Here is a 20051-nt window from a genome sequence, read left to right as displayed (position 1 = left end):
GTTTACAGTGATCTTTAAATGTCAGCTGGCCAGTCTTGATTTGTAATATGTCACAAGGAAGATTTACATACAGGTTTTTTCTCAGTGATGTCATAGCAAAGACAGTGAATTGGTAACATTGCTAGAGCCGAACAGAACAAATGGTGTAATTCTTTTTCGCCCCATATTGGTACAACTGGAGTTATAGACCTTATCAAATGGAACACGTTGATTTAGCTTGCTTCTTTTTACGTTCTCAACTCCTTGTCGAAATTGTTTGTGTCCAACATGTGAGAGTGGTGGTTAAACTTATATTTTTAAAGTGGAAAGCTCATTTATTTGAAATAACTCCTGTGTGAAAAATGGAAGTGGAGAAAAGGCTACTTGGAACAATTTTTGAGAAACAAAACAGCACCTTCTGTGAAAATAAGGTAGTACAGTCATAACACAAAGATTTTAGTACCTCAAAAGTAAGTCTGCAAATCAGCCTCTAGTCATGGATACCCATAGCAAGTGGTTTACTTCACACATCTGTATCCTGCCTTTTTAGTTATCTTGCTAAGCATAATTTTACATACATCTTTGCATTTAATATGCAGTGGTTTGTTTTTTGGAATTGCCTCAGGTTTGGAAGGGTTATTTAACCCATTCCTCTCCCTTCTGCTATACTGAGGAAGAATTCTCTCCTGAAGCAGCTATTTCCATTAGGAGGAAATCCCCTGTGGGATTAGAAAAGGGTCTGGTTTCCCCTCCATGCCTACTATGGTGCTGGTAGCTGATGTTTATCTAACAACAGCAACAACAAAACTGCATGTTAAATGCAAAAAGGCATGCAATATTGTGTTGTATTGAGTTGTGGTGACTTCCCTAATGTAGTGCCTACTTTATCCATGAGCTCAGGCAGCATGGCATGCTCATGGAGAATAATGGGAGTTGTAGTTTAACCTATGTGGAGGGTGCTGCTTTGGGGGAAGAAATTGGAAAGAGGCAATGGGGGTGGGGCAGAGGAGTAAGGTAGCCTTTACCCAAGAGTTTGCAGTATTGAGGCTCAGAAACAAGACCTTTGCTCTAAGTATTGCCCAAGTAGGTGTGAAGACCCTGGTGAGCTAGGGTGACCACGATATCCAGTCTGGTTTTTAAAACTGATTTTCACTTTATTCTTACAATGCAGGGTTGTGGCACCACTAGAGCTTTATTTCCTTTGACTATATAAGGGTATCTAGAAAACTAGCAAATGTAATGTATTGCTTGTAAATCTGTATATGGGTAACAATACTACTGATTCTAGAGACCCACTTTGTATACATTGTTGTCTTCTTCAACTTGGTGCTCCTTGTCTGTGTTGGACTGCAGCTGCTAACATTCTCTGATGGTAGGGATTGGACCCTCTTCCCTTCCCCCAAAATACAGCATTCCAAGGTAGATATTTCATTCTCTGAATGTGAACTTGAAGAATAGGTAGGGTTGGAATGCGTAGCTGAAATGCCAGTAGTGATGAGAGGAGGAGGGGTGTGACTTTCTCAGCCCTTCGGTCTGACTTTAAGTCAGACAAGAGGACCAATGAAGTAATGCTCAGCATTCCCACTGTCTGTCTCACAAACAGGGTGAACCTCCCTGAGGGCGAAGCCACGTCCTTTTGGAGAAGAGAGGAGAGGAATTCAGTTTGGAATCAGCTCCCAGTATGGAAGGGAATAACTCCACAATTAGAGGGTTTTAACTTATTGGGTGCCTTTTGCTAACAACTTTTGAATTACTTTCATTGTTATCACAAAGCTAGTCCTCCCTGGCGAGCTTTAACACAATAAAGATTTCACTTAAAAGCCTCTCCTTGTTACCCACTGGGAAAAGAAAAGCCGAGAGTTTGGCGGGGGAGATACTTGCCCACCTTGGGTTCTTGGGAATGGGAAAGTTCACCATTCCCTGCGGGATTTTATATACCTGTACAATATCCTTCCATCTTTTTCTAACCAAAAAAGCTGCTAACATTGTAACCTTCCAGGGCCATGTCTGTCATGAGGCAAGTGGGCAGCAGACAGTGTAGCAGGAGGAATGGTGAAATAGGATGCTTCTCCATAGTTCCATGGGGAGGTGTGGCGAGTTTGCTGTGGCAAGAGAGGAGCTCTCGGGGTTCTCCAGACCATGCATCCTCCCTGTTTCCTTCATGTCACACCTCCCTTTGTAACTGTGGGGTCATGTGCAGTGGATTGACAGTGTTGTACAACCTGGATGAGTCCCCATGCTGCCCACCTGACTGGTCGTGCCCTTGTGAGACCCAGCCGACTGAGCGCTCATGAGAACCCCTCAACTGGGAAGGGTGTGATGCTGAGAAGGGGCACAAGTAGCAGTGCATATTTTCATCCTGGACAGCAAGACACTTGGCCTGGGGCTGTAATCTTTCCACCAAAGTGAGTTGATCACATTTTCAAGGCCCTTTTGGATATTGTGGAAAGTAGAATTGTGCGCAAGCTTCCAAGCGTGTTTGCACCATAAGTTTGCACCATAAATATCAAGGCATTTCAACTTTGGCAGCTTTATTTATAATTCCAGGCAACAGAGCTGGGTAAGATGTTTACCAGACAGCTGCTGGCTGCTGCCAGTCAGTGCCAGCCATACTAGGCTAAATGGCACCATAGAAAGCAATTTCTGATTTCTCTTCTGCCATGTTACTGCTGTTTTATATGGCTCCTGAGGATCCTACAGGATCAAAGAGTGCTGGCCAATTTCAAGCCAGGGGCATAATATAGAAGCTGCAAAGATCGAAGCTGACTTCAGGAAAACCCTCCTGGTTCCTGACGGGGATGGGCTTGTCAGATACGATTTTCCTGTCTTGAAATTCAGTGTGTTTGCTTTCAGGACAGCAGTAAGTAGCACTGCATTTATTGATCCAGACAAGCATCTGGAAGCATTGGCAGTATTAATTCCACAGTAGTGTGCAATGTGCATGTCTCTCTGTACGTAAGAAACACCATACCAAGCTGGTAAACTGGTTAACCCTTTTACCTAGTCTGCAATGGGTGTTAGTAAAGAAGTTAATGTAGTAGCAGACCACAGGGACTAAAACATGATTTGATTATAGCAGAGTCCATACTTCTTAGAATTAAACTCTTTTGTGTTATGTATCTTATATTTCCTTTATGATACAAGTAGAAAATACAATAGAGAAATATTGGAGAAACCATGAGTGTTAAATAAAAGCTGTTACCTTAGGACACACTGTATATTCTTCCATTCCTTTTATAGTTATGGCAATACAAAGGCTAGAATGCCTATTTCTCAGACCTGCTAGAGAAAATATAATTCCTCTATTTAAAATTCTTAAGAAATATGGAAAATATGCATAACTCTTTAAAATGCTTCCACCATTTGAATGTCTAGTGCTTTTATGGCCTGCTGGCTGACTAGGACAACTGGTAGGAGGAGGACTTGCATGGAACAGTGTACCTTGTTCTCCCAAGACAAGTGTGTAGTGGCTTATTGTCATTCCACTAAGGATACGTGGAGCTTGGTGGAGACATTGTTTTCCCAGGCCAATAATTATTCAAGTCTGCAGGCATGTGCATTGTCATGTTCGAGGAGGTGAAGAAATGAAGCTCTGTGGCATTGGCTTCTGGATAAAACCATGTTCGTCTATGAGCAGGTCTCTTTAAGAAATCCCATTTGTTTTTCATTGGATGTCCAGCCTATTCCATTTTCTCCTCTTGCCTAAATAAGCATCCTTCAGGAATGCAGACAAGAAATCCCTCTCTTAACTGGTGTGTCTGCCAGGAGGAACTTGGGGTCATCCTTCAGTTCTCACCTTCTCTGTTATTTAGAAGGCATCTTTTCTACACTGGTCATGCTGCATCTGGAGTACTGTCTGAAGCTCTGGGCACCACATTTTAAGAAGGACATTTTCAGAGTGGAGTGCATTCAGAGGGAGGCAGCTGGGGTGGTGTGGGGTTTGGAAATGGAAGTCATGTGTTCTTCTTTTCCTGCTTTGTCAGCTTACTGTATTTGACTTTGTTTGTTGAAGCCATTGAATAATCTCATGAACTTGTCAATTTTTTAAAACTTTTGTAAAAATGTAATGGCTGTTTTGGGGGTGAAATAATTTCTCTTTATTTAAAATTTTTATATGCCATCCCTTATGCATGGCATCTCAGGATGGCTCAAAATCAATAAAATCAAATACATTAAAAACAATCTAACAATAAATACCGTATAACCAAAGTAAAAGAAGCCAGAGAACATTCGCAATACTGTTCATTGGACAGTAGCATGTGATGTACATGAAATTAGGTGTGTATATGCATAACTAATGTGGACAGAATGCCCCATAGGTAAAATATGCATTGTTTTTCTGTTTGGTGCTGTACCTTACCAGTGGTTAGCATTAGAAGAGCAGCGTGTAGCGACTGAGCATGGGTCTGGGACCCGGGTGATCTGAGCTCCAAGTCCCAGCTCAGCAGTGGAGCCCACTGGGTGGCTTTGGACCAGTCACAGACTCTCAGCCCAATCTACCTCATAGGGTTGTTGTTGTGGGGATAAGACTGAGAGCAGGAGGAGAATGATGTAAGCTGCTTTCAGTTCTTTAAAAAAGAAAAAGGTGGGATAAAAATATAATAAATAAACATTGAAAAACATGCCAAGGATGCCAAGTTCTCATACCTGCTGTAGCTCAGCTGCTTGTGGACAAGCAGAGAATAAAAGAGTTGTTTCCGGACCCTGAGCAATATTTTTCTGCCACTCCAACTTTTCCCTTTGGTCTTTCTCTCCCCTACTTCCTCGCACTTTTGCTCTCTTCCATTCCTTTGCCTTGCTATTTCCCCCATCCTCTCAGCTTTGCTATTTCTGCCCCCGCATCTCCCCTGAAAACCTCTTTACCTTCCGTTTAATTAGCCAAGCCCTCATAGCAGTGGTTATATGGCTCTCCACATTCTCCAATACCACTCTATTTAGTGGTACTGCCTACAGTTGTATCTCAAATTCCCAAATGCCGCCCCCAAATCCAAACAGGTTGACCTCAAAGGTATCTTCCAGCCCTGTGATTCTCTGCAAAATGTTGAGGAAATGTGCAAACTCAGGATCATGTCCAGCAGCCCTTCCTCTCCTCTGATTGGTGAATCAGGGTTCCCTTCATTCCTTTTCCTTAGTCCACAAGATTTAAAAGACCATTTCTTTTGCAATGAGAAAATGCCACCTTAGGACTTCCTGAATGTAAGGGTAAGTATGAATGCCTGAATCTAGTATGTCAGTTGCATTATTGTCCAGAATTGTTTTTCCTTACTTTGTTTAAGACTATGCTTGCCAGGTCTTCTTTTCTTATCCTTCCACTCCCACTTGTTCTCGGCATTGTTCTCGGCAATTCTTGATTTGAATTTTGTTTTTGATTGTTAGACTTTGTAAAAGAAGAGACTACTGTCATCCCGGTAGACTGCTCAGGGGCAGTAGCTGTGCTTTGCATGCCAAAAGTCTCAGGTTCATCATCCAGTATATTGAATTAGAAAGGCTCTTGGCAGAAAGAGGTTATCTCCCTGCTGCCAGTCAAAGTAGAGAGTACTGAGTTAGATGGAACGGTGGGTCCATCTTGGTACAATATGCCTTCATATGTTCGCTTGTCACCTAATCAGATGCCAAAACTCCCTTGTTCTGAAGTTTCTGTAAGGAACTCCCTTGTTCCTTACAGAAACAAACCTTACATTGGCATATGAATGTATCAGTATAGATGGAAAAGTACCTTCAGCTGCCTGCCGGATGTTTAATCTATAGGTAGCACATTTCTGGTTCTGTCTCTCTAGCAACGTTTATATTAATCAGACTTACTTGTCCCAAAGACTTCATAATGTCTAGGATATTTTGTATTAAATGGAGATAAAGGTATGTCATCAATTATTTGCTCACCATCCTATGGGCTTTTTAATCTATAATGCCTAAAAGAGGATAGCTGCTTCTTATCTTTTATCCAACTCTTGCTGCAAAACCTATGGGCCCGCTCTCATACATCAAGCAGGAACTATGTAAATATTTATTGATGCTGCACTCATGGAAGGGGGAGAGCATTGTGGTGTCCTACTGATGCAGGAAACCTTTAATTCTGCCTCCATAAGGCACTCAAAACAGGAAAAGTTGGTGTTTGGGTTAGGAGTTATTTCGACATAGCCTGACTTCCTTGGTTTCTCATTTCTTGCAGATTGCCATCTGTAAAACAGTTGGAAGTCTCTTCTCTCCTCACCAGAAGCACTTTCCTCCCTTTTTGCCCACTCTACCAGCCAGCTACTCCAATAAAAGAAAATGAAACTTACGGATATCTTGGGATTTAGCTTTGTGGAAATTAAGGTTCCAGCAGCCACAGTGACCTTCCTAGTGATTCTCTTGGCCCTGTTTTATTGGTAAGTAGATTCCTGAAATGTGTAAAAATGTATTTTCATGCCTACTTTTTTCAGGCAGTATGACTTCAGTATTGATTCATTTCTAAAATAATGATAAAATATTTCTAAAGTAGCATTGCAATCCTAAAGAGTTTTTCCTTGAAACTTCTAGTGGTTTCAGTGTGTCAGCTTAGGATAATGCTCCATCCATCTTATAAAGTGGACTCGAGTCCACAAAACCTTATGCAGTCATAAACATTTTAGTCTCTAAGACAATTGGTTTTAAATTGGATCTCTTTTATGCATTTACTGGATGTTACATCTTCTTTGGAGAGGATGGCAATTCGCACTTCTAATAGAAATTAGACACAGTAAATGTGTGGCTGCAAGAATTAATCAGCTCGATCAGTTTATTGCTTGTTTTAAAATGTGGCAATCGAATTTTAATTGGATCCTGCTTCTGTAAATGGGTTTCAGTGTCAATGTCTGGTGTAAGCTATCTTTGTACATCTGATTCAAACAAGTTGTTCAAGAGGATTTCCATAACAAAAGGTGGCTTGTGTGTTTCACTGAGAGAAGCTGTGAGTTTAGCTAAGGCCACCATCCACTGTGGTAGCCTGTAACCTTCCATGTACAGAAGGAGTATACAAGTGAGCCCAGGAGGAGCACAAAGGCGGGACATAGCCGAGCTCAGCCAGCCACCACTTTTGGCCCTGCTTGCAAAAAGGATGGGCTAAGGCACCACTTGGATTCTTCATAGAAATAGAAATGTTATAATAATAATAATTGGATTCTTCATAGGATGCCAGTGCCTCGCTCTGCCCCTCCCCATACCTTGGAATGACCCTTCCAGCATGTGCTCTGAAGACAGTTTTTCATGGCTTGCACAAAAAGAACTCTGCTAGCTACAAGGGTCAAAGAGGGGCTCTCTGAGAACAGTTCCTGTTGTGACGTTGGAAGGATTATATGAGGTCACAGTGGGGATTTCAATTTTTTCTATGGTTGGCAAGCTAGCAAGCATCTGTCAGCCATAGGACTGCACCCTAAGCAACTTGATGTGCTATAATATGTGGGAAACTAGACAGTGGATCAACTTAAAATGTGGAACTGGCTCATAAAGATTGAACATTTTGATTCTAGGCATTGCTAGGTTGTAAAAGGCAATCAGCTTTCGTACAGATGTGTTCTTGCGCTTGAATCCATTGGCACTATAAAGTCATGCAAACTTCCACAAGGAAATTGGAAATAGCATGGAGAAACCAAGGTGGATTTCAACAGTAACAGCGTTGTGGACACAGTTGGTGTGAACACAATGGTAGGATGTGCACTTTTATCAGAGCAGTGTGTTGACTCATTTCATCTGACACGGCATGATTACACTTGCAACAGATGGCTAGTAGTCCTGAGATGCAAACTCGGGATCAAACCGCATGCTATTTCAGGAAATCTGTGATTTGATCTCTCACGGTGTCATGAGCCGAGGTTCCGCCTTCAAATCACCAGCCGCAGGCCGTTTTCCTGGCAACTTTATTGCTCCCAAGTACAGATCTCCCAGAGTGGATCTCTGAGCATGGTCCAGAGGGTTTGTTGAACCCCATCTAGTGTTTATCTCCTGGAACTCCCCTTGTGAAAATGCCTGGGCCCCATCCTCTTGAGAGAGGCTCTCTGCAAGTGAGCACGCCTCCTCTCCATGCATTCTTCATTCAGGTGGGCCTCCTGTCTCTGCTGGTGCCTTGCACAAGGGCAATAGTAGGGAGCAGGGACCTGGTCTGCATCTGAGAACTCCTCCTCTTCAGAGACCTTCCCACTGGCTGTGCATCGTGACCGCTCACAAACACTGCCCGACTTGGTGAAGCACCTGGCCTTGAGATAATCTTGACCTAGCTCGTAGTCCCCACTTCACTTAGACTTCACTTTCCTGTTCCAAACCATCTGGAATGCAGCCAGCAGTCCAGAGGAATGATTGCTCAGTACCACCATCCTTCTTACTCCCAACACACAGCTTTTTTCAAAAGCAAAATTAGATTGGAACCCTAGTGGTAAAAACATCCTGGAATCTTTGCTCTCCTACTGCTATCACCTCTTCCACCATTGACTGAAAGATCTTCGGCATTCTTCCCTTCTGTATGAACTGAGAAAACCCACCAAATAATGCCATCTCTGTCTTACTTCAAATCCTTCCTCAACATTTAACTTTAGTAGAACCCCTTCCTCAAACCTACATCATGGGACATCATAGGAATTGTAGACCAACACACCAGGTTCTGGAATTGCCTTGCTGCAATTCTTATGTCAACTAAACTTAGGCATGTGAAACTAAACCAATTGCATGGTGCCTCCTTATTTCCTCTGTCTTTTCTGTGATGAATTTCACATATAGTAAGTATCTTGCACTAGATCTATATGAGTAAATACTAAGAATGCTTTAGGGAAAGGAGGGCATCCTGTCAGGTTCCTTGAAATCAGGCATTCTCTGGGTTATGAATGAACGAGTTACAAGTTACGAACAACCCTTGCTTATGAACAAACGGCCATTAATCTAAAAATGTGCATTAAAGACCTGTGTAAAATTGTCATCACTACAGAGAGAGAGGAAGTGAAAGGGAGAGAGGGAGGGCCCCCAAAGCATCTCTATAGAGAGCGGAAGCAAAAGGGAAGCGGGAGAGCCTCCAAAGCATGCCTTCCTGCCCTGCCCATTTCGAGAGGGAAATCTCTCTGGCATTTCCTTGGTGCAAAGAGGAGGTGCTAGTGATGGGGGTGGGGTGCGGGTTGCAGCCATATTCTCTGTTTCTCCTCTTTTCTGGAGGTCCTGCATCCCTAACCCTGTGAATGCAGAGGACTGACCGTATGTGATCTGACTTGCACACATATTCAACTTAAAGATGGATTTCCATTTTCTCAGGAACAGAACTTGTTTGTAACCTGGGGACTGCCTGTACTCTTGTATTTCCCAGTGCTTGGAGAGCAGTACATTTTTTCATGGCGCACATCCATGAAACACTTACTCTGGGAATCATGATTGCTCCTAGAAGCATGGCTGTGAGACCCGTGGAGACAGTGTCCTTGAGGCACTGAGTGATTGAACACAGTGTGATGTGCAGCAGCTGGCTTGACACAGTAGAATTTCAGAATGGAACTAGGTCAGTCCAAGTTCAAAGTGCTACCTGGCCAGAAAGCTCATTGGGTGGCCTTGGACCAAACATTCTGTTACCTGAACTTACCTTGCAGAGTTATTACAAGGATAAATATTGGGTAGAACAGCTATTTGTGTTACTCTGAGCTTTTTAGTGGTGGGAGCGGGATAAAATCATGAAAAGAATTAAGGGGAGGTTATCAGGTTTTCTGGTGATGCGGCAAAGGTTTCTGAGGTACAATTTGATGTGAAAGTATATCATCACCAGTGAAATGCTAGCGAAGCAGCATGCATGCAAGAAGAAGAGTTGTGATCTAGTATCATCTCTTATCTTGCAGAGGGTGCTAGGATGCAATTGCAGACTTCCCTATGTTGGAAAAATAGGACATCCCACAGAGAAGGTTGCCATTAAATATGAAACAAAATGACATCTTAGGGAAAGGTGCTCAACAAATATTTGAGTATTTAAACTATGATGATGATCAAGCTTACATTTCAAAGCACAGGTACACACCACAGTGTTTGCTGGTTACCTTTCTGTTCATCATAACTATAGTTATGTTCATCAGCACAACTTAAAACAGGCACTCCCACAGAAGGCAAAAAGGATTCCATGTGGATTGAAACATGAAAGTGGGGCACCACCTTCCTACATGTTACTTATGTCTATGCAATTGCTTTGGTGTAAACTCATTCTGAATAGAGACATCCTCGGGAAAAGGTACATCTTCAAGGCTGAGCTGTGGATGGAAAAGCTATGGTGTGGATATGCCAAGGGCGCAGCGGTGGGCATAAGGTAGATCTCCAGATGTTTTGGTCTTCAGCTGCCCAAATCCTGTACCAGCATGGCTAATGATATCCTGGGATTTCATTATATTTAAACCCTGTGGAGATCTGCTTTTTAGTCAAACTTGGAATTGGAGGTGTACGCTAGCACTCTGTACTTGGGACAGATGCTTCTGTTGGTGGCACTTACACTCAGTACGCCTTTGCTAAATTCACATCACGTGAGCCATTTTCAAGAAATTTAAAAGACTGCAGCTATTTGGTTAATTATGGAATGGAACTAATGGTTTGACCCTGCTGCTTCTTTCTAGAAAATGTGACGTAGCCAGCAGAGACACGCTGCTTACCTGAAAGAATTTGCTCCTCAATTTAACTTTGTCCGTAGCTGATTTTGTGTTTACTCCAATAAATAAATAAATAAATAAATAAATCAATCAATCAATCAAGCAAGCAAGCAAGCAAGCAAGCAAGCAAGCAAGCAAGCAAGCAAGCTTAATTGGAGATGATGCAGTGACCTATCTTCAAGCTAGGGAAAATGTGATGATGGTTGTATCCAAAAAAAAAGTGTATGAGGCTTTAATGAGGTTTTAATGAGAAAGTGTGAAGTTTGCAAAACTTTAGTATCTTAGGATGGCAGATGCTGTTGTGGTTCATCATGCAGAATATTATTATCATAAATAATACTGCTTTTTTAATCTTTAGCTGCATATTGTGTCAAGTCTCCCATGTCTGGCTGTGGGTGTGCACATTGCTTTTGTGGCTTTCCTTTTGCTGCCTGTGAATGTGTTGATAAAGTGAATGCAAGAACTTACCATCCTTTTAAAGTTTAATGTACCATGAGCTTGGCATTATGGAGGAACTGTCACAGTTTTCAGACATCTTTGTTCAGAGTGGACCTTCACTGGCTTGTCTAAACAAACTTGAGTGTTAGAAATGTGAAAATAGAGGGGTAGTGCTCTCTCTCTCTCTCTCTGCCTTTGCATTGTTGGGAAACAATGTCAAACTGCATTGTTTCAGGACTCTGAGATGGATCTTTACGATGCTTATCTGGACTTGTTGTTATCTCTCAATTATTTTTGTGATGAAATTCCCTCATCTTTAGCTCATCTTTCAACTCATGTACTGACTCCTGCTTTTTAACAAATGGTAACAACAGTCTTCATTCCCTTATCTGATCTTGTTGAAAATCTGTACGAAGTAATCTTTCCAAGTCTAAATAAGCTCTCATTTTGTAGCAGACTAGAACTGCAGGGGTACTTGACCTAGAGAACCTGCTGTGGCTCTTTTCAGAGTTAAAATAAACAGGGGACAGCGGTGTGACATGTCTCCATGCTTGTCTTTGGGAGATTAGCACAAACAGAGCCGGGTCCTTAAATGCCTCCTTCGTTAGGCACATGCCATGAAATTATCACTCCTTCATGTGTTAGCTGGTAGAAGGATTTGCAAAAAACAGTGATTATGCATCTGGGCTAATGCTGGTAGCAAAACGTTTGTGCCACTTGGCCCACATAAATAACATTCATGCCTATGGTATGAGCAACGTACTGATTGTGTGTGTGCATTTCGTGAGCTATTTAGGCATAGAATTTGAGACTCCCTTCCCTCTCCTTTCTCTGTTCTCCTACCACTCCTTTGTAATCCTTTTTTAAGGGGAGTCTCTCCTATATTTTCCTAGGTAGAAGGTGGAAAATAAGCAGCTAATGGCTGAATTCCACAGAAGCAGAGGGATAGATTGGCGGCTATGAGACTGAAAGGTGCTTGTCTCCAAAAAGCAGAAAATAACCACCTGCATTTTAACACCAGCTCTCCCACTAAACTACATTGAGGTGCTATGGCAGATGGACCATAGCTGAGTAGTTGAGGCATATGGTCGGCCTGCAGAATGCTCCAGGTTCTGCCCCTACCACCTCCAGCTAAAAGGGTCAAGTTTCAGATGCTGAGGAGCTATTGCCAGCCAAAAAATAAAAATGAAATACTGGGCTGGATGGAAGTAGCCTGTCCTAAAACAGCATCATGGGCTCAACTCATCACTAAGGAACTGTCCTAATTCTGGGTAGGTTCCCAGCTGCCCTTTGCACATGAACAGTCAACACATTAATTTGCTAGATCCCGAACTGTGAGAGACTACCATTCCCTATGTGCTCGTTAGTGTTTGTTATGTTTTTAAAACTTTAATATATTGTAAACCATTCTGAAAGTCATTGACTAAATAGGAATGGTATAGAAACGTTTTAAATAAATAAACAGAAATGCTCAGAAACTCTATTAATTAATTATTACTGATTGGAAAATGGGATCAGGAGGTGGTTTCTGTTGTTTGTAAGTATATGCTTGCAAATGGCAGAAAAGCAAATAACCCATTTATGTAGTGAGTAGATCTATGTTGTCACATAAATTATACCCACTTTCCCCAATATCTTTGTCTCTTTTGGAATTGAGAGACCCAGGAAGTGCTGAAGTAGAGAAGGGAACTGAGAAGTGACCTTTCAAAAGGTAATGCAGTGAGAGGGTGCAATTAACAAATGAATCATGTACAGAGGGGATATTGACCCATACTGTGGATAAGACAATAGAAAGTAACTAATGAACAAGCAAACGTGTGTACTTGTCAACAGCAGAAGAGAATCTGTTTGCATATTCTGAAGTCTCAGAAAATAAAAACAAAAACCTGCAGAGAAAATAGATAGTGATCAGAGCAGGGCAGAAAATCAGAAAATGTTTCATTCCAGAAGGATTCCAGAAAGGTTCTGCTGCAATGGACCCTGGGATACTTTATTATTTATAATTATTATTTAGTTAAAACATTTGTATGCTGCCCAATTGTGCCACAGCACCTCTGGGCGGCTCACAACCACAAGATAAAAACACAATAAGAGCCAATAACACATTAAAAACAGCAATAAAATACAGCAAAAATACTTGCAGCGAGTTGGGCTACAGGACTAAGGGGAAAACAAGCCACAGTGAACCTCAGAGTGCATGAGTAAACCAACAAGCTGCTATGGCTAATTTTTAGAGTAGGTTGTCATAATGTGTGAACTTACCCAATGAATATAATCACTTCCTTTGGAGAAAGAAGAAGATGATTTCTTATGAGTGAAAATATTTGTTTATATATACTATAAACTAGCAGTTTTTATTGGGATTTGTCAGTTTTTGGACCTTGCAAGATCTTTTTCAGATAGAATCACGCAGTCATTCCTTCCCCTCCCTGTGTAGACAGTATCCCATGTAGATAGCATCCTTCAAATGATGGTCAGTGCTACCTCCCATTTGAGGATGTTGTCTAACCTCTGAAGGCAGGAGTGCCCCAAGAGGCCTTTTGTGAAGATCTCAAAATGATGAGGCAGTGTGACCCTTTAGGTACCCGTGCTAATGTTTCCCTGGAAATGCATCCTTTCCTTGTTGGATTTTGAGCCCTGGTCAAAACAACTGTCCAACCTAGTTCAGCACTTATCAGATTCCATAGCTTTTAGAGTCCAAGTGACAGAGTTTGGTGCAGGGAAAAACAGGTATTTTAAACAAGAAATACCTGATTCATTATGCTCAGTTTATTAGCTCATAACAAAGTCATAGATCTGAAGCTGTTAACTGAATTACTGCTGTTTAAAGAAATTGAGTTCTCCTTTCTAATGTTTGGTAATAAGTAGTTTGGTTAATTCCCAACTCCACCAATTCCACTAGGGTAGCTTTCACAAGTTCTTTGCAAAACTCTCTTTGTTTCATCCCTCTACCTCTTACTCTAGCCTGCATGTTCCTTAGCTGCAGCAACAGCTTTGAAGAGAGAGCCCTGTGCCATGGTAACATTTTAATATTTGGAGCAGAATTGTTGTTGGTTTTTTAAAAGAAATCTTATTCCATCTATAAACAAAATAAATCAACAGATGGGGCCCTTGAGACCTGTTTCTCTGTAGCCATTTTCCTCCAGCTGTTCTCTGTTCCATGCAGTTTGTACTGCAAACCTATGAAATAAGTCAGCCTTACCTGCTTGCTTCAGTGTGTGGAGTGTAGGTTTCCTCGAGACAGCAACACTGTCATAAACATTGTGGGTTTTTACAATGTGGGTAGTAGTAATAAGATTACTAATAGCGCTGAGATGTTTGCTTATTTAATAGCCTATCATTTAGCAAGGAAAGAATGTCTTGCTGTCACAGCCGCTGACACTTCGCTGGGAATAGCATGGCTTATTTAAACTGTTTTTTTGTGGGAGGGAAAGAGGTAGAGGAAAAATAAGAGAAGGTATTTTAAGGAAGTATCTTCTGCCATAAAAGCTTGGAGGGAACAAGAAAGAGGATTTTCCCAAAGCTAACTAAACTACCATGTTTTACAAGTCCTCTTGTCTTCGCAGGCAGATTATTTTAATCTAGATTTTTATAGACGTGTGTTCTTAAAAAAGGGTTTATAGCCTGCCTTATTTCATTGGATCTGGGTGGATACGGCAGTGTTCTATAATAGAGTGCATTCAGGACCCTGAAGGACTTACAACCTAAGTAGTAGTGATACTGCAAAGGAATAAAGGAAGGGAACAAAGGGCAGATGAAAGATATTGTCCTTTTGTTGTTAAAGATAGGTCAGTTAGTTCTTCATATAATCGTGAAGAGGCTTGAGCCATGGCAACGGAACAGGAGGAAGGGAGGAACTAAGCCCAGCGATTCCACCAGCAGGTGTAATGATAGCATTTTTTGTTTGTTTTTCTCTCCCGTTGCTGAATTTCCCACTGGGCAGTTGGTTATGGTGGGGAAGGGGATAATTTTAGTTTCAGTGAAGCCAATATCTGAGAGACTGCATTCTGCCATACAAACCTGCCTGGGCTTTTAAAGATCCTTGGGAGAAGCCCATCTTTCTTTCCTGTGAACAGCTGAAGTGTTTGGCAGAAACTCTGGATGGCATCTCCACAGAACTCCTGACTAAAATGGCTCCATCAGCCAGCAGAGAGAGCAAGGAGAGAGCGCCTGCTGCAATTGATAACCAGTGTAAGGACCAAATGAAATGTTCCTTTAAGCACGCAGAGTAGCGTTGTGGATGCTACTTTATGTGCACTCCTGAGAGTACATGTGAGCCCAATTTGAAATCAGCGGAGGATTATTTTTCTTTTATTAGCTCTGCCACAAGGGGAGACAGAATTCTGGGATACAAATGGCGGAGGAGAAAACTTTAACCCTCCTCTGCCGAGGTGCTGTGGGTGCTGTCCAAACCGTGGCTGCATGTACCTGTTGGAAAACAAATAAATGTAGCATGTGTAACTCCACTTGGTATGCTTAAAGATGCATAGTGGAATGCATGCGTTTCTTCTTAGCACACACCGAGGGCTATGCGTGCCACTTTTATTGGCTCCCCAGCAGGCATGCCTGGCCTCGGTTCTCTAGGGTCCTCTAGGGTTCCTTGGGGAAGAGGGTGCAAAGAAAGCAGTTTGTGTTTTCAGCATAGAATCTGGGTTTGGGTTCGTTCAGTGGCAGTGTAGTGATAGGAAGGACTACTGTAGGCCAGAATAAAGCAAAGTTAGATAAAAATATTTATTTTATGAAAGAGCTCGGTGTGTTTTGAGTGTTTGAAGTCATTCCATATCTGGCCTAAGGCATGCCAGGTATTTTAAAACCTGACATTCTGGGAGATTTGTCATTATGGCTTTAGTAGTGTTGGATTCTATATCCACAGAATGAAATAAATTCATCATGACTGTCCAGGTGTTACTTTAGTTATTAGACAATGACTGCTTTGTAGTGCGAAATTTTTGGCTCCTCCACCAGCTCTAAATTTTGGTGGTAAATGTATTTTTTCTTGTTTAGCAATTATATTGATTCTAATATATTAGTCTATGAGATACGTTAATAGAATTCCTTTAAAAGGGGGAAGTATGCAATTTCTTAGCTATTTGCAACTATTGTGTAAAATATATAATCAACTGTGTCTTTTAACTGATGTCAGTTGTTATAACATTAAAAATTGCCTGTGTGGGATGGCCAAGATATAGCTTGCATTCTGCTTCCAAATGCTTATGAAAAAGAAAGGATCTAGATTTTATTCATATAGCTCACATTTAACTCAGTATATGCACCATTAAAAAACAATCAGTTTTTCCAACTAGAAAAAAGTGCAGGAATAAGTTTGTGACACTGCTGGTTGAAGTATAGGGCTAAGCCTTTAAGCCATTGACTGGGATTCAGTCAACATAACCTCCGCCCAATCCTTGACTATAATTTGAAGCATGGATTGTCTTGTTGTCCGAACCCAGGTGTGCTAACGAGCCATGGTGAACAAACCAGTGTGCCACCCATAGTGGTTAAAAGTGTGGGTCTGGAACTCAGGAGATCTGTGTTCTCCCGAAGCTAACTAGGTGACTTCAGGCCAGTCACAGACTCTCAGTCAACCTACCACACAGGGTTGTTGTTATGAGGATAACATTGAGAGGAGGAAGAGAATTAGGTAAGCTGACTTGAGTTCCTTTAAAGGGAAAAAGGCATGATATAAATATAATAAACATATAAATAAACCATGAGTCTTTTCATGGCTTGTTCATGGTTAACAAGCTATGGCTTGTTGACACCAATGACATGATCTATGTCTATGGCACCCCTTGGTTCAGCAGCAACCCACACTCAATCCTGGTGTTACCTGAATCCAGTCATTACGAGTATGTAATCCATATGCTTGCAACCCTGTGGCTGAGTTTCACCTGAGAACCTGGATAGCCATTCATTGCATATCTTGCAGTTAGGGACAGTGGAAGGTGTGTGTGTATGTTGTTGTTATGCACCATCTGCCCCTCAGATGCTTGGCTCAGTCATTAACTCAAAGGGAGACAGCAGCCAAGAATTTAGAAGACTGAGACTTGGAAAGGCAGTGGTCAAGGGACTAGAAAGAGAATCATGGATAAGGAGATTTCCCTGAAGCTCAAGGCCAAGACCCTCCACATTATTGTCTACCTTTCTCTGTGTGAAAGTTGGACAGTGAAAAAGCTGACAGGAAGAAAACTGATGCCTTTGAAACCTGTTGCTGGCAGAGAGCTTTGCAAATACCTTGGACTGACAGAAAGAGAAAGAAGTGGGTCCTGCATCAGATCAAGCCTAAAATTTTCCATGATGACAAAACTGAGGCCGTTGTACTTTGAACAGCTCCTTAGAGAAAGCAAGTCTGGAGAAGACAATCATGCTAGGGAAAGCTGAAGGCGGGAGGAGAGGAAGACCAATTATGAGGTGGGTGGATTTCACAAAGCAAGCCACTGCCCTGAGTTTACAAGGACTGGGCAGGGCTGTCAAGGGCAGGGCATCTGGAGGGCTTTCATTCAGAGGGTCAACATGACCTATGCATGTCTCGACAGCACATGAGCACAACAGCAGCACTGCCTGTGCTAACAGCTTGCTGCCACTTCATTTCTTTTGACTTGGTCATTTCCAGAGTAAAACAATTTGTGTTTCTGTGACTGAAAATGTCCCATTCCAGTCCACTTTAGCTTGTCCACAGCAAATACTGTGAAGTTTACCCATTCCATTTCTTGCTTTTCAGTTTCCAGTTTGCCTCACTTCATAATTCTCACATTCCCTGATGCAATTGGATGTGTTGTGCAGCATCAGACTTTCCTTTCACCTCTGTGCATGTCAGCCACCAGACTTCCTTTTAGCTTTGATCCAGGTGTGCCATCAGCAACAGGGCTCTTCGTACTGGTTCTTTGCTTCCCCCCATAGCTGGTGCCTTCTAACCAGGGAGTCTCTTCTGGCACTGTCTCTTGTTTCATTTTAGGTTATTTCATCATAGGATTTTCAAGGTAAGAAAAATATCAGAAGTGCTTTACTATTGCTGCCTTCTCCAGAACGCTAATCAAAATTAGCTTGTGTGTTGCTACCACTGCCTGCAGAAGCTCCTCTACTAGTGTTGTCTTCACCTGTTGCTGCTGGCCAGTAGCTACCTTCAGACGTTCTCCACCCTCATCATCATGAGAGAGGTCCATGCTCTTCTGCAGAGGTCACCATTACTCCTGAAGTGGGTGCAAGTATCTTAGTCTGCTGAGTCAGCACTGATCGTTCTGCCTTAGGAGACCCTGCTAGGAGACCAGCCTAGTGAGAGAGTCTGAATTACTGGCAGTGTTGATATGAGCTTCTCAAACCCCCTCAACACATTAAGCTATGCACCCAAGGGGAGTGTATGTGTTTGTGGGGGTGAAAATAGATTTCAGGCGAGCAAGGCAAAAATGGAGAGGCTTTAGGGGAGCAAGCAAAGAGGGACCTGCATTACAAATGTGCCCACTGTGTTTTTTAAAAAAATGATGATGGCATCCACCTGGAGGGGAAAGATCTATATATGCATGAAAGACTGCTAATTACAAATTGGCCAACTTGAGAAGAATATTCTTTCATGTCATTGTGTCTCTGAACTGCCTAAAACTGATAGAACTTCTAGTAAAGATACAGGGCAGGAATGTTATCTCTTCCTTGCTGGTGTGTGTTTTTTTTTAATCTCACATTTAAAAAATGCTATTCTGAAGACAATTGGGAGCAAAAATAAAATTATAACACTTCCTTTCTTGGCACTGAAAAGCTTCTTTTTGTAAAATGTCTGAACAGTGAAGACTATATCTGGTTGGGAAAGCCATCCAAGGGCAACAAAGAATTGAAGGTCAAACAATAATAAAATGAAGGAAGGGAAATTATAGTCTTTCTTCTGTTTTTGTGATGTGCTCCTTGGCAGCCGTGAAGGTCCTGTGCTTAAAGAATTTGTCACACAACTATTTGGGATTTGAACCACAAGGTACATATGTGGCTGCTGATAGAAGCATCTTGCCGAGGTCCTTGTGTCTCCCGCTGCCCGCTGCTGCTTTCAAACAGGGGACTTTAAGATTCAGTCCAATATCACTTAATATTCACAGATATCACTCAAAATGTTCACCTACATGAGGGGGTGAATGGGCAGTACAAGGTTCTTCCTATAGTCTGAAATGATTTATTTATTGTGTTATGTTTATATCCTGCCTTTTCCTTCCTTTGCTACCTCCTCCTCCTCCTGTCTAAGGTGGAAGACAGGAAGACTAAACGTGACTACAGTATTTTGTGGTACATCAAACATGTAGGCCTATAATAACTTATGTGGAACATCAACTTTTGTACTGTAAACATAAATATTTAGGTTTCATTTTTTGCTTGCCTTTTCCTCCAAGGAGTCCAAGGTGGTGGACATAATCTTCGCCTCCATGGGAGCCTCAAAACAACCCTGTGAGGTAGGCTAGACTAAGAGCAACTGGCCCCAAGTCAGCCAGCGAGCTTCATGGCTGAGTGGGGACTAGAATCCACCTCTGTAGAGTCCAGTCCAGCACTTGAACCAGTGTGCCTCACTGCTTCACCCTGATGGAGGAAGCCTTGCCTGCAGTGGTGTAGCTCGGAAGCAGAATGCCATTTCCACCCTTAACACAACAAGATGCATCTGTGCTTGGAGAATGCAAGCTATATACCTCTCTCTATCTACACTGATGCTGGGCTAGCTGTGCCCTACTTGACGGGAGGCAGTCTTCCATGTGAAGGGCTTTCAGAGGATATTCCTCTGGTTAGCAGGCTATCAAACCAAAGTTCGGATTAAAGGCAGGGGTGAGAACTGTGGTTGCTCATCGGCTCAGCAGGCCAAGCAGGCATGCAGTTTATCTGGTCACTAAGGTGAAAAGCTCCTAATTAAGTTCGGGGTGGGCAGTGCATGGCCCATGGGCCACATGCAGCCCCCTGGCTTAGACAAAACCAACACCAAAACTTGCAGCTGTAGAAAAAATGTATGGGGGGATTAGCTTGAGTATAAGGTAAATTTGACCTTGAGATTGCTCTGTTGTG

At 42.2% G+C, this 20051-nt stretch overlaps 1 protein-coding gene across 2 annotated transcripts in view; it reads left to right on the top strand.

Annotated features, from left to right (window-relative positions):
- Positions 1–20051, top strand: part of TBXAS1 (thromboxane A synthase 1) — a 291669-nt gene that overhangs the window by 9182 nt on the left and 262436 nt on the right. The window contains exon 2 of one of the 2 annotated variants that reach the window (XM_044441322.1): positions 6149–6347. In XM_044441322.1, coding sequence (XP_044297257.1) covers positions 6250–6347 — 98 coding nt within the window. In that variant the 5' untranslated portion in view covers positions 6149–6249. Of the gene's footprint in view, positions 1–6148; positions 6348–20051 lie in introns of those variants that run through there. The other variant, XM_044441323.1, reaches the window with a different exon arrangement.

Source organism: Varanus komodoensis, unplaced genomic scaffold (genome assembly GCF_004798865.1).
Source record: "Varanus komodoensis strain SLA01 unplaced genomic scaffold, ASM479886v1 scaffold39, whole genome shotgun sequence".
Taxonomy (NCBI): Eukaryota; Metazoa; Chordata; class Lepidosauria; order Squamata; family Varanidae; genus Varanus; species Varanus komodoensis.
The sequence above is the reverse complement of the archived record's forward strand: the minus strand, read 5'-3'. Positions and strand labels throughout refer to the sequence as shown.